The sequence below is a fragment of the Chelonus insularis genome, unplaced genomic scaffold, assembly GCF_013357705.1.
Source record: "Chelonus insularis isolate UGA/USDA-ARS -01 unplaced genomic scaffold, ASM1335770v1 contig_323_pilon, whole genome shotgun sequence".
NCBI classification, from domain to species: domain Eukaryota; kingdom Metazoa; phylum Arthropoda; class Insecta; order Hymenoptera; family Braconidae; genus Chelonus; species Chelonus insularis.
The window spans coordinates 483,021-499,138 of record NW_023276493.1 but is presented as its reverse complement, the minus strand read 5'-3'; the positions used below and the strand labels follow the sequence as shown (position 1 = coordinate 499,138).

Here is a 16,118-nt window from a genome sequence, read left to right as displayed (position 1 = left end):
AATAAAATAGAGATGATAAAATATATATCTACATACGAGGCCGAAACTACTATAAAAATCGATAATAGAAAAAAATTATTATAAACAATCATTTTTCACTTTTTATATTCTCTTTTATATTTTAAATATGTGTAAAGCGTTAACATGATTCAATAACATAATAGTTGGATTATTAACCGAAATGTAACTTTTAAATTTTATTGTACGAACAATAGTTTTATATAGGCAATTTAACATATCAACATGTGTGTAATCTGAGAATGTAAAAGATGTTTGATTTAACTTGTTTACGTTTATTTCATAATGAGAAACATTTTCACTTTAATATTCTCACTTCAAAGGGAATAATTTAATGTTAAAATTCAAGTTAATACTCCTAAATTTCATACAAATATTAAATTACCAACTATTTACATTATTAATCGTATCATAAATCATACTTTATGAAGAAATCATCTCATTTTTAAGCCGTCCAAAGTAAGGAGCACAGTTCAATTAGTACGATTAATACGTGTGTGTCTCGACCTCGTCATAACAATATTGAAAGTCTACAGATTATTATAAAAAGTAATAAAATTTTGTTGTTGAATATCAACGAAGATTTTAAAATACTTTTAAAAATCATCAATGTATTCAATTAATTTTGCTCATTTATTTGCATCATAATTTTTATTGTAAAAAATCTGTGGAAAAAATATATTTATGTATTATTGGAGTCTCGATGAATTGGAAAAACTTTGTCAGTAAAATAAAAAGTATTGACAAAATTTTTTTATATGCTCAATAATAACATTTTAATTGAATCGAATCGTTTTTAATTATGACGAACTTAAAATTTTTTTATAAAATCCATTGAACACGAACCTTATTAATATTAAAAAACTGATATTTAGATACTATATAACGATGAACTATTATGTATAAGTTACTAGTCAAATAAGTTAAATTAACATAATACGTCCGAGTAAAAATTGATGAATTATATTATTTACAATGATAATTATCATTACTATTATTACTATACAAATTTTAACAGCAAGTAAATGATAAAAGTATGATTATGTTACACACACTTATGTATATATGTATTGATTTATACCAATCAACAGATTATAATAAATATTCCATTGTTTCAGATTTTGGTTGTTAATGAATTGATTACAGAAACAATATAATATAATAAACTTTTTTAATTTATTTATCAACAAAAAAAAATTACATTTTAAATACTTAATTCATTCAACCGTAAATTTAATAAAAAACAAAATAACTAAGTATAAAAATATACATGTATTATTGACTCAAGTACTAGACATTATTTTTAAAATTTATTAAAAAATGAAACATTTGGCACGAGATTCGCAATTTAGTATTGGTAAAATAAAAATCATTGTTAATAATCGCACTTATTACAGTTGAATCAACATAAATTGAACAAAAAAAATATTTTTTATGACTACAACCATGACACTTTTATATAACAAGATGGAATAGATTCTCACAGCCTTACTTACGACACACGTATTCTGAATAATTGCATTTTTCACTCCACGCTAGTGATGTTTTTAACACTACAGTTTCGTTATTGTGCACTACTACATTTTAAAATACATTTATGTGTGATACATTTATATTTATATAAACGATCAAATATAATAAATTTTGATTTTTTTTTATATAATTTATAAAACAAAACAATATTTTATTAAACTTTTCTAAAAAAAATCCAATTAAATTGGCATAACTATTTTATGATCTTTTTTTTTTCTTTTAATAACTATTCTGTATAAACAAAGTGCATATATTATTTTGATTGGCAAATAAGTATTATTATCTAACTTTCAAAAATTTTTGTATAATTGAGTTATCTATAATCTTTAAAAAATTATATATTATAAAAATAATATCTAAAATATTTTTGTTATTAATAAAGAAAATAACAATGTAAATAAATACTCTTCAGATCAATAAATTTTTTAAAAGTATTATTACGTAATGAATTGTTGAAAGGATAACGAAATTTTAAAGAAATGCAATATTCACTTTAGTTGAAATAAATTTCAAAAATATTCACATAAGTATAAGTTCAAAAACTCATTTGCCATAAAAATATTTCAAGTTATAAGTAATCAATATTTATAGTCTTTTTATATCATAAACGTGAATATAAATGTACATACAAGATAGTATTATTTCAACAATTCTATGGTATAAATATTGTAAAATTGAAAGACATCTATTATTTCTTAATGATATACCGGCGGTATCATTAATGAACAAAATAATAAATTCTATTATTAAAAAAAAATATATCGAAATACATTACCGGTTTTTATAAAAAATATCTTCATGACACATTTTAACATTGATAATATTTATACACGTAAGACTAATAACATGATACTTGAACGAAGTAAAACTTGACGACGAGAAGTTTATGATGGAGCATTATGGATATAAGCTGATGCAGAATTTAAGAGACCTAACCGCTGCTTTTGCTTGCGTTGCTCAGTCATCTAATATGAAAAAGTTTTATAAATAAATAAAGATATATATTTTTTTCAACCACTGCAGTTGGATATAATAAATAACTAATTTACAATCATGACCTAATAAATTTTTAATAGATACTTTACCTGGTCACGTAATTCAGTAAGTTGTTGAGACAAACATTTGACCAATTGCTGAGTAGATTCCAGTTGCGATTGCAAGCTACGAAGTTCCACCTGCTCACCTTCACCTTCATCTGCTGCTAGAGACTTCGCTCTTAATCTTGGAAACCAGTCAAGATTACGATCCTATAAAACACAAAATTTTTCTAGAATATATTCTCTAAATAAATCATGACATATAAAGTGGATGTCAAGTAAATATTGTTGCAAGTGTAGTATGACGTCTGTCTAGTTTTATTAATTTCAAAAAAATCATCATGGATTATTTCTTAATAAAAAAAAAAACTCTCTCAAAATAATTATTCCTTTATTTTAATACTTGTAATGTCCTTAATAGCTTCATAGCTACGTTAATTTTAATTTAACACTTTGCTCTATTTAAAATAATGAACCACGTAGAAAATTAAAATAAATAGTAAATAAATATCGCAATGCATTTAAATTACAATTAGGAAATTTAGAGTTTCTAAATATTTTAGTAGAAGCGATTAAGAATGTAATTAAGCGCTGGTGACGTCGGAGAATATTGATAAACCTTAGTGCGTAAGGTAATTACGAACTTATGTGTCATCAAACTATTATGGAACAAATAGTATGGCCCAAAAGTATTGGTCAAATCAGTACAATTAATGATGAGCCATAGGACCTTTTTTTTATAAAATTAATTGTAAAGTTTAATTAAGAAATACTATTCCAATCTTGTGATCGCGAGTTAAGTGCCTAATTTTTGGAATGCCTGATCTTTTGAATTCGTTGCTGTTAATGAATATTCAACTTGTAATTATGTCTTCTAAAGCAAGGTATTATTTAATATTTTACGATCAGACATAACCGAAGGATTATGAATTATTTTACATGTAAGCAATTGAATTTAAGGAAAAATTACTTATATGGAAATGTGAAAATTAACATTAAATACATACCTTAACCATAGCATATACATAAGATTCTGGTCCAGTGAATTCAGTAGGATCTTTGACCTTAACAAGAACAATAAAGTATAGATAATGCCACATATTATGTTCATGTTTAATATGTTCTTCGAATGAAACTGTTTTATTATCAAAAGCAGATCGATTTAATCCGCATATAAAACATGTATTCTTCAATATTAATTCCTTTTGTTGTTTCTCCGATCGCAAATCCGCAAATGTATCAATAATAACACCAAAAATGAGATTAAGTACAATAATAATAACAATGAAGAAGAATAGAAGATCATACACTACTCTAGCAACAAATAATGGTTCTGTACTTGATGGAGCTCGTAATACATCCCCAATTCCACCTCCATTTCTTAGTCCTTGATTCATTGTTGTAACAATACACATTACTAACGAATCACAAGCTCGTTCCTTCATTTCACCACCTGAATTTATTATTTCTGCAGTATTTTTATCATTCATTGTTTTAGCGTACTCTGATAATGTTTCAGTTTTTTGACATTCTTCAAATTCTTTAGATTCACAAGTTTCTGGGGCTTTTGTATCAGCTATTGAATAAACATCATCATCAACAGTAACAAGAAAGTCATCTTTGAAAAACATATAACCAATAATAGAAAACATGTAGACGAGAATCAAAGCGAGTACTGCAGTTAAGATGATAGATCTTCCATTTCGTGTTACAGATCTTATAACGTTTAGTAGTGTTTCTTCACGATAAACTACATCAAAAAGTAAAACAGAATAGAAAAATGGGTGCATACAAATTCCAAGTATACAGAAAATAAGATAAAAAGCATGATACCAAAGTTCAGCATCAGTGATTATTTGGTCAGGAGTTTTAGTTAATGTTCCTTGATTACCAATGATACTTATCATGTGAATTATTTTTAATATAAGAGTTGATATTCCGAGTAACCATAAAGTAGGTTCTGGGCCAATTGAAAAAATTAATCTGAGTATTGTTGAAGCGACTAAAGTTCTTATTCCGGATTCTCGTGGCAAAGTAATAACAATTGTTCCAGATATCAACATTACTGCCCATATTAAACTAGATAAATGTGGAATAATTAACTTAGGCACAGCATCGACAAATGGATAAAAAAATGCCACAATAAGATTAATAAGTACGGCACAGTTGAAAAGAATATTACTCCATAATGACATATAACTACTCATCCAGAAAAGCATTGGCTGACCACGAAGTTTCTTTTGCCACTTCATTTCATTAAACATATCTTCAGTTCTTTCAAAGAAATCTGATACTTTGGAGCCTTGATCATCTCGCTCGGCAGTATGAAGAACTTTAATTTTCGTATCCATGGTAATTAACTCACAAATTTCAGGAATAGGGAAGACTATTTGTTCCAAAGTTCGATCATGCCTTACAATTTCAATTTGTGCGGTGTGAGTTGCGTAATACTGAAGAGCTTTATTAATTTTCTCATCAGTATTATTAGATTCTGATGGCTTAAGCATTGCAGATAATTCTTTATTGTGTTGAGCCAGTTGATGACATAAAATATAAATATTATGACCTACTTCTTTTGGCGATACTCCATCATCACCATTGTTAGAAGTGTCATCATTATCGTTGTCATCGTCTAAAGAATCTTGATGGAATGCTCTGCATGCAACATCAACCAATTGTCTAGGATTCATGTTATATAAAATTCTCTCTGCATTTTCACTATCTCCTCGACTTTCCATTATAGCAAGTAATAATTTGCTTGCATTATTTTTTAGTTCTAAAATTAAATCCATGCGTGTTTTTCCTAATGGATTAATGTCATTAAGAATCAATGCTGTTATTATATCAAGTCCATTAGATTCATGAGTTGCTATACAATTTTGATTATCATGACAAGGACCTTGGCAATATTCAGTTAAAGTTTCGAGTGTTTGATTAATAAGTGCAACGTTATGCTCGTTAATATAAAGTCCAAGTAATCCAAGTCCACCAGTTGTAGAGCCACAAATACAATCCAAAAACATTAAAGTTTCTGATACAAGATTATAATTTGTTTTATTATTTTGATTGCGTAAAAAGTTTTGTAAATCTCGGTTGTGGTTTTCACAAAGCAATTGCAGAAATCGTAAAATTGGTTGCATTACTAAAACTTTGGCACTGAGAATACCTTCATCTCGTTCATTATTGACATTTATTCCAGTTCTGTGTCTCTCTAATTTTTCAGCTAACATATCTTCCAGCGCATATCCAAGAGCTACCGTATTAGATACATCTTCTCCAGAAGCTAAAGTACGTACATTTGCATAAGCTTGAGCTGTACTTACAGCTGCATTATTTAATTCCTCTCGTAATTCATCCGTAATAACAATTCCATTTGATTTACTAGACATTCTCTTCTTCGATATTTTCTCCAAGTCTCTATTCTGCTCTTTATCTTCATGAGCTTTTACGACAATGTCAGATGTATTAACAGTTACAGTCGATTTTATTTCTTGTTGAGAATCTTTCATTTTATCATGGAAAACTTTGAAAAATGATTGACTTAAATCTCCTCCCATTAGTTTATTAAATACACTTTTTTGAATAATAGGATTTCCTCCCTCTAAAAGAGCTATTCCTAATTCTACAGCTTCAACAAAAATACTTGGTGAATGAACACTTTTTATAACTAACTCAACAACAAGATCTGAAGCCCCTTCACGATCTAAATGACTTTGAACTTCATGTAAAGTACGACCAGCGCGACTTAAAATTTTTGCTCCTGGTCCATGAGTTACTGACGCTGAGCCTGGTGAATTTGATTCTACGTTGTCCATCTTTTGTAAAAATGTCTTGCCAAAGTATCGAATCAGTAAATTGTTTCTCAATGCATCGCCCTGTGAATAAATAATAAAATATTCTATATTTGTATGTGATAATATGAATATTAAATAAGATATTATTTCTAATAAAAATTAATAATTATTAAATTTGATTATAAGAGTTATAATAAAAATTTTAATATTCATTCTTATTAGATATAATAAAAAAATGCTTATTTGTTTTTTTTTGGTTTTATCTTCTGTTTGGACAAAAAAATAAACATAATGATAGGTTGATTAAATTACTATTACTTTTAGCAGGTATCATAAAACTTTCATAGGAAAATTCATACCATTTTTCTATTAAAATAATCAACCAAATGTTGTGCAGTAATTTTATAATTAAATTTGATGCTAAGCTTAAAATACATTGGACAACTATTGTAAAAAATTATAAATAAATCAAAATGGATAATAAGATAATAAATTATTCAATGATGAGTAAATAATCATACACACTTGTTATTATTTAGTTGTCCAATGCCTTTAAGGTAAATAAAAATGTATCATCAACTAGTGCGGATGAGAAAGCATGAGATATACATATAATCATGCATAATTATTCATTATAAAAATCGAACGTCTTAAACAATTGACGTAATAGTAATATAGTAGGTAAATTTACTCGACATATTTGGTTTAAAATTTATTTGGAATATTTATCTAAGCATTTTTTTACCCGTTGCTGTTGCGTCATTTGTTGTGAATGTAATTGTTGATTTGAATCAGTTTCTATTGGCAACTCGTTACCCTGCTTGACATCGGGCATTTGTTCAGGCTCATCTTCTAATTCCTTTGCAGCATGAAAACACTTTTACCTACAATTCTATTCTATCGTACTTACTTGGTCGTATTAATTTTCCTTTTTTTCTCATATTTTCATAAATTCATTTTTGTATATCGTGATTTTTTTTTCTATTCATATTTTTTTAATTACCATAAAATTAAAAACTCTTAACGTTAAACTAATATACAGTTATGACTGTTGCTCATGAAAATAGCAAGTTAAATAAAGTATTGAATAAATTTAGTGTTATTTTAAATGTTTCAGTATTTAATAATTCATTTTGAAAATATTATTTATCTAAACGGCTTTCTATAGCATCAATTATATTTATCAAGCCTAAGCGGCAAACCGTGCAAAATAAACATTTATAAAATATAATAAAATTCCGTACCTTTTCTCCATATTCAGGATCCATTGCCATCATTTCTCTAAGAGTTCGTAAAACTTTTACACACAATTTTTCTTCTTTCTCTTCTAATAATTTTTCAGTATGTTTTATTAATCTAAATGTAAAACAGGTAGAAATAGTTTTATAGTATTACCATTTTTCGAATACATAATTTAAAATAAATGAAAAAGTCAATGTTCATAAATAAATAAAAAAAATACCTTCTTATAAATCCACCACTTTCACATCTTTTCCGTGCCTCTGTACCCATGGGGAAAAGTAATTCTGGTCGATAAAGTATATCAACCAATAACGATAATTCAGATTGAACTAAAGGTTTCAATTGCTCTTCCAATAATAACACGATATCTTGAAGACCTTCGATGATACTGCGATCCAGTCGCATCAACTTTAAAAAATATTATCATTTATTAATTCACTATATCAATAGAATTGGGTTATTTCATTTTTACAACAATATAATTGATGAATTATTTTACCTGACTCTGACTACGTTCTACTTTTGGTTGCTTTACAGCTTGCAACCACTTAGTTGTTTGCCTGCTTAGCATAGCAGCTTTATTGAACATATTTGCTACTTGGCTTTCTAAATCAGTGGGAATTGCAATTCCACGACCTTTCGCTAAAAATGATATTAGTAATGATTAATATATATTTTTATATTATTAGTAAAATTTAATATTATTAAACTATTATATACGTACCAACTTCTGATAATGTTCTGATACAATTTTCTACATTAAACCTTTGCCCAGCATTTAACCATGTACATTGAGAAACTTTGAATGCTGCGTGTAATAATTGAACAAATATGGGCTGTCTAGTCTGTTATTAAATAAAAATTATCATTTAAATATATTTTTATGAATACATATACTATAAATTGTATAAATAATTTTAACTTGTTATAATTATTATGTTTAATATGTATATAATTTATAGTATACTTTTAAATAATACGATTATAATAAAGGAAATAATAGTTAAAATTTAGAGGTATAGTAATGTGTTTAAAGTAATATATCTTAGAAACATCAATGTAATAAAAAAAAAAAATGAAAAAAGGTATGCTCTAATTAATACAAAAAAAGTGTTGGTGTAAAAAATAAAATACTTTATTGAATAAAAAAAGCATGCTGTTATAGAAAATTGGACTCTTTATTTACTTACAGAGTCCGATGTATTAATGTCGTTATTCTGATCATTTTCCTTCAGATTCCAAAAGAGTCTTGCCTCGTGCAGATGTTTCTATTAGTAAATCAACCCAACACCATACAGACCCCACGAATTAAACCCGACCAGTCATCAGTGTTGAACAGATTTGAAAATACCCAATTGACACATGCCAAAACACATAAAAACATGCTGCAATCTTCACTATTATTAAGCACATATCAAATTATTTTTCATTATCCTACACTTGTTTATAACACATATTAATATAGTTTTTCCCATTGATATGTGCCTTGTTAGTAATTTAACAAATTGTTAAATTATTTAATATTTATCAATGAAAAGAATATATTTATTTTATTTATTATTTTTAATAAGTGAAAATTTCGTTTCAATTTCAGGTGATTATTATTATTATTATTATTATTTGACATGCAAAGCAAAAACAACAATGTGAATAATAAACAAAAAATATGAATTTTGTGTGAGTGTATGAAAAGTGAAAAAAGAATTTTTAATATAATTTAAAAGAAAAGGAACAATCAATCATTAATAATATCATATTTTGATGAATGCAAATTAAAAACTTAGTTAAATTTTATCATGAAAATAATAATTAATCACAAATTATCGAAATAAATTGAGTAGAAAAAAATGCGTAAATTAATGTAAATATAATAATACAAGTATGTGAAATTAGTTATAGTACCTGTACAGTAGTGCTTTGATCTGAAAAAGGACTACTAAAAAATGTCGTAATAATGTTCATCAGACAATTGGTCACGTAATTTTCGAATGCAGTATCTGCATGATATCTATCATGTGTTGAAGTTCCAATAAGTCCCATATCAACGATAAAAGATTTTTCGAATAAAGACCACATATGATTTGATGTATAAATTTCTTTCATTTCTACTTCTGTGTCTATATAACAATGATTGAGAAAATTAATATATGCCTCTTTTACCTAAACAAAAAACAAATTTTTCTTTCAATAATTGATAATAATACAAAAAATATACTTTTTCAAAGATGTATTATTATTTACTTCTGGAAGACAATCAGGATGCGAAACCATAGCAACTATATCGTCTAGTGGTAGAAGACTGTGACATTTAATTTCAGTATTGACATTCTTTCCCATCGTACAGCAAGCTAAAAGTTTTACTAATTCTACATGATATTTAAGAGGACTGCTCTCATCTATTCGGTATCTCTCAGATTTCATCATTTCAATAAAATAATTGAACGATGATCTATCGTTGTAAAATATCAATACATCTTCTCCAGCTTGAACAAGTTCCTGCATTACCATTTCTTGACATTTTCTAATGAATTGATTTTCAGCTTTTACAATAGTTTGAAGGAATTTCAAATATTGCACATGACGACCATGAGTTTCAATGCAGTGAACAAAATGTTGTATAACTTTTGGATTGACTTCATTACACAGTGTGGAATTATCTTGAAAAATGCTGCAAACTGTTTGGGCTTCTCGTATTCCTGGATTTAAAAATAAATCAAGATGTTTGTGAAGAAGTACTTGGTTTTGTTGATTACCCAGACAAAAGTTTTGAAGAAATTCATGAGCCAACCGCATCAATTCATTCATTCTTGTGTCTTCTTTACAATCAAATGGAACTTGAAGAAGATCTAAAACAATGGTATGTACTCCGACATTTCTCAAAAGTCTTTGCTCATGTTTGCGTGGTTTAACGACACCACCAGGAAAGGTTTGAATACAAAGTTTGTTCATTCTTATCAAAATTTGCTGAATTTTTCTATATTCTTCAGCTTGATCAGCATGAAGTGGAGGACCAACATCTAAATCAATAGCTGATCCTCTTTTATCTATTTCAGCAAGTTTTGGAGGCATTTTCCTCGATGTTGTACCCTCTTCTTCATCTTCTTTATTACTCTTTTTCTTCTTAGTAGTTCCATGATCTTCAATAGACTTTGATTTGTAAACCCATAATTCTGATTTTTCAACTGATTGTCGAAGAACATCTAAATCTGCTTTAATTTGTTTATAAGATTCTACATCACTATCAGAAACTAAAAGTTGAACTTGTTTAAATGCTTGTAAAACTTCTTGGCGTTGACTAAAGTGTCTAAATAATAAATGAAGTGATCCAGATACTAATGGAGGATAATCGTGCATAGCTAAATGAAGTAAAACTCTTAGGAATGTTCGACCGCCTTGGCCATCCAAATCTAAAGCTAAACACTCATCACTACTTCCAAATATTCCTTCTGCTTGTTGACCTATTGCCTCTAAATCAATTCCTTTCTGTTCGAGATTCATATCTCCAGAGGATTTTTCGTTTTCATCAAATTCTTTTTTGAAAATACTCAAAAGACATGAGATTCTATAGTCAAGTCTTACATCCAAGATAAATTGCAAAATTTCTATTATTTTTAATTTAGTATCCATAACTAATGGATATTCTTTTTTTGTTCCTGGATTAGGTCGTGGAGAAGATGTTCCGGATATCACTTGTCCAGCCGGACCAAGTGTTAAACTTGTCATGACTGCTCCCATATCTCCAATACATCTTAAAACTCCACCCTCGGCTGTTTAAATTAAAATCATAATCAATTAGATTTTACGAATTTGTTTCATAATTGTTTATAAATAAATTATTCTCATTCATAACTTCTATTATAATAGCCCACCTTCATTTTCAGTTTCCCTTATGTCAGCTAAATTTAATAAATTAACATGAAAATTAACGAATAGTGATTATAATAGAATGTTAACTTACAATCGATTTCAGATGTAGATGATATTTTTCCATCGATGAAATCTTTATCAGATACGCAATCAAGTATACCGAGCAATGTCTTTGTTAATCTTAATAAATCACTAAAACTGTAGAATCCGAAATAAATAAGATCACGTGCTAATTTAACAACCTAAACAATAGAAAAAAATGATATCAATGATTGAAAAAAATGCAGCAAATAAATAGAAAAAAGAAGCTTACTTCAAATGTAAGTTTATTCTGTTCATGGTCAGCAAAAGACCATACATTTGAAACGACATTACACAGATAATCTTCAACAAATAGAATTGTAGAACTAAATCGTGCTCGAACAGCTTCTTTATTTTCATCAGGCATTCTATTAGTATCATAATCATTTATACTTATTTTTGAAGAGATTTCAGACCAAAGACGAGCATATTTGACAGGTGTAACGGGTTCTTGAGGATCACGATCAACGTGAAGATGTAACATAAGCCGACAAAAAGAAGCTCGTAATTCGTTAGGTACTGTTTCATCTTCCATACATTTTAAAATTAAATCAATATCTAAGTGTGGTGATAAATTATTTAAAGCCAAATATTGTCGATTTAAACACATGTTACTAAATAAATTAAGTTGATGCCGGTAATAATCTAAAATGGCAATATTTTCAATATTGCCCATTTTAGCTTCTCTTGATAATTCACTTAATGACATTGTTCGTTTTCCATTATTCCATGACAAAACTATTTCATGATCTTCTAAAATTGTTATTTCTGTCATTTCACTATCATCTTGTCTTTCAACAATATTTTCTTCAACTTCCACGTGTGTTTTAATCATTTTCGTATCTATTAAAATATCTTTATTCTTTTCGCTGAGAACACTTTTACAAATCAATTCCTGTGTTACTGCAATAGCTTTTTTATTTGATATACATAAATCTGATAAATAATCCAAAAATCGTGACTCCCAATTTTTCATATTTTTTCTAACGAGTCCCACGAATGTTTCTATTTCTGCAGCAGTTATGTGTTTCTCTAAAAGTTTTCGATTATTGTGAAGAAGTGCAGTAATTGTATCTTCAGCTAAAATATCATATCCAATTTGTTTTTGCATAAAAGCAAAATATTTAGCAATATACTCTTGATTCTTTCGATAATCTTGTTGTGATAATCTTAAGATTCTATAACATAATCGAAAAATGTATTTATATGGTGCATGTCTTGGATCATTTAATTCTTCTATTCTCAAGAAAGGCCCTTCACCCTCATTAGACTCTAAAAATGGAGCTTGAAGTATTTTAAATAATTGCCCAAGAATGTATTGTTCCCTCAATAATTTTTGCCGATCTCTAACAGCATTAGTAACTATCAAATCAAGTGCTTCTGACTTATTCTGTTCATTTTCCATTCCCGCAATAAAATAAACAATATCTTGAAGTAAACTGGTGACAGCTCTTCTTTCATTGTGTGAAATTGTACCCTTTTCTAATTTAACACTTATTACTGCTAAAACTTTGCACGCATCATTAGCAAAATCAAGATCACGAACTTCCACTGGTGAAACAGATCTTAAAGCAAATGCTTCTTTATCTTCTTTATTAATGGCACATCCAACTTTTGACATTACTGGTTTTTCATCATCTTTATCAATAGGAACACTTGTTGAATGAACCCATGTATTTGTACAAATATGGTGTAGTCTTACAAATGAAGATTGAGGAACTAAACTATCAGCTCTCGTTAAAGTAGTCGGATCTAATTCAAACAGAGAACTTATTTCATTACTGTGTGGCACTGATACAAGCCGATAGACTGCTCCAGCAGTATCACGTTTAGATTTGTTTACTTCATGTGGTTCATCAACATCAATCTCTGCAGCTAAATATTGGCCCGTGGCAAGATGTTTGAATCGAAACAGAGAATTCCAATGACCTGCTCCACCTCGACAAGGATCATGCTGGACAACTTCAACTTCCCAAAGAGCTTTACTGCTAGTTGCAGCTGTTGCACTAGTTCTTCCAGTTGTTCTTAGAAAAACATGTTGTTTTTTTTTATATTCATCCATTGTTAAAAACTTTTCTTGTTCAGCATGAAAAAGTCTTACAACATCTCCACCTTTTAAAATTTCTTCTTGATTTTCTCTGTGCTCCATAAATAACGTTACTTTCCATGATGTTGATGCATTGACAACATTAACTTCTTTACATCCAGGATTATCATTCAATTCATAATTTGCAGCAACATGTAGTCCTTGCCTCCCTGAATTTACTGGCTCCAAAATGACCTTATCACCGACTACAACACTATCTCCATCACTTCTTAATTTGTAAAATGGCATTATATAAAACCATGATCCTTCATTACCATTTGCATCTAAATATACTCGCATTGCATTTTTTTCTAATAAAGCTGGTAACCTTTTATTTACTGTCAAATATTTGTTTGATTTAAGATGAAGTAACTGTAAATTTATTCAATATTTTAATTAATACTAAAGCTTTTAAGCAAAGTAAATTTTAAATTCTGTGTTTAAGTTCAAAGACTATCAAAGTTTTAATTAAAAATATAATAAATATATTTACTTGCACGACATTTCCGTAGGATACCACTGAACCTAATAATTTTTTATTCTCAGTATCATTTTGTTTCTTTTCAATCTCAGCTGCATGATGAAGTCTTTTTATTAAAACAGCATCCGTAGTAGAGCTGCCACTTTGTTTGGCTGCTTTCCAAAACTGCTTTTGAGCAGAATATCGGTTCATAGGACATATTTTGAACAGGCAATCTAATAACCAAAGTAAATGTTTTATTAATATTTGTAACAAGATTCAAATGCTAGATTTTTTTTATTCTAGAAGTTTATTAATACTGATAACGTAAGAAATAATTACCTCGAAACTTTTTTGGAGGATTTATTAAATCGCCTGCCTCCGGACAAACAACACATCGATCGTCAACCAACCTAGAATAAGAATATAATAAATATCAATTTTTTTGAATATCATTATTATTCAATATCATAATTCGATTTTTAAAAATATCCTTCCAAGGTTAAACAACAATAATAGAGTATGGAAAAAACACATACTGACAACGTAAAGAATAACTTTGTTTTAAATAATCAGTTTAGTACACTAATTGAACGTAAATTGTAGTAAATATTCTATAAAAAGATGTTCACTGTGAGTTATCCTTTTTTTCAATCGTTTAACTCACTCTAGCTTCTTATTAACTTTAACTATGTACCTAACCATGCACATACGTGTATTGCATCACTTGATTAATTCAATGTTCATTGAAACGTACATGCCCTACGAGCTACTTAATTTTTATTCCATAAACGACAGCGTTTAAAAATAAATAATAACACCCTAGTTTTCATTAATTGATTTTCTATAATTTCTATTCATGTGAACGATGTATTAATATGAAGCTGACACCTATGATATATAAATACATGCTTGAAAATTTAACATAGATTATTTTAATTTAGATTAAGATTGTCCTAAATAATCATATAATAAAATAAATTGGTATTTGTATATATAATTACCCAAGTGTGGATAAAAAACCAGAAACTGCGCCTTCTGCATAAAGGCTGACAATATCTCCAAGATGCAAAAAACTTGCCGATCCAACTATCTCTCCCATCGTCATTAGTATGTTATATTCTGATGTAAAGATTCATGAAATACTTGATTTTTTTTTATCTAATCATTGTTAATACCAAAACTGTAAGTAAAATATCTATAATTAATAATTATATTACCATTACTGATGATAATTTAACGTCATTAATACGTATCTAATTGATAACTTACTCATACAATATTCATACACTTTTTCTGTTCTAATAATTTGCTCACTAATAATTCTAAAAAATATTAAAAAATCGTTATATCGATGACCATGATCATTGTAGATGAAAAACTACTCAATATATCTATCTAATCACATGAAAAAAATTTATACAAATTTATAAGATATTTACTTATTAATTTCGTAAACTTGACATAAATACGTACTTTTGACTAAATAAATTTAACAAATGCTACTGTTACACTTAAAAACTTAGAAAAAAAAGATAAATGACGTCAAAATGTAGTACTTGCAGTGAAAAAATGTAAAATATACGAAATTAAGAATCACATTGATACTTTATTCCGCGAATACCAGTGAATGACTGCGAATTACTGAGCATGATGAGGTTACATAGATACAACGGTCGATAGTATGTGGTGAAATGTATATATAGTTAGTGTTCTGCTTTTAATTGACGTAACACTAGCGAGAAGACTTCTTCTCTCTCTTCTGATAATAACACACACACTTTTAGCTCGACACATATATGTATACATGGGGATCGGAAATATTTCAATAAGTAATTAAACGAATGACCACTTTATTTAATCGGTTAGACCCTGTTTCATTTTATCAATCTATTTTGTAATAGAAGATAAATAAATAAATTAAAGAAAATAAATTGTATGTACAAAAATCAATTACCGCTACTTATATTTTTGGCGCGCTTTTTAAATAGTTTTTATTA

General features: G+C 28.0%; 1 protein-coding gene across 9 annotated transcripts; it reads right to left on the bottom strand.

Moving 5' to 3' along the window:
- Window positions 1–1,984: 1,984 nt before the first annotated feature.
- Window positions 1,985–15,920, bottom strand: Itpr (Inositol 1,4,5,-trisphosphate receptor). Of its 9 annotated transcripts, none has more exons than XM_035081262.1 (19): window positions 15,595–15,920; window positions 15,391–15,443; window positions 15,123–15,316; window positions 14,461–14,531; window positions 14,152–14,354; window positions 11,805–14,030; window positions 11,583–11,733; window positions 11,494–11,520; window positions 9,866–11,391; window positions 9,527–9,784; window positions 8,815–8,892; window positions 8,349–8,469; window positions 8,124–8,266; window positions 7,845–8,032; window positions 7,627–7,738; window positions 7,128–7,241; window positions 3,596–6,463; window positions 2,637–2,798; window positions 1,985–2,516 (listed from the first exon to the last, which is right to left on the bottom strand). In XM_035081262.1, the coding sequence occupies exons 3-19, from the start codon at window positions 15,224–15,226 to the stop codon at window positions 2,436–2,438; spliced, it is 8,433 nt and encodes a 2,810-aa protein (XP_034937153.1). In that variant the 5' UTR covers window positions 15,227–15,316; window positions 15,391–15,443; window positions 15,595–15,920; the 3' UTR covers window positions 1,985–2,435. The 9 variants fall into 9 exon arrangements, with proteins under 9 accessions (XP_034937153.1, XP_034937152.1, XP_034937157.1 ...); XM_035081261.1 differs by having other exon boundaries at window positions 1,986–2,516; window positions 15,123–15,301; XM_035081266.1 differs by lacking the exon at window positions 7,128–7,241 and having other exon boundaries at window positions 1,986–2,516; window positions 15,123–15,301.
- Between the last annotated feature and the right edge of the window lie 198 nt (window positions 15,921–16,118).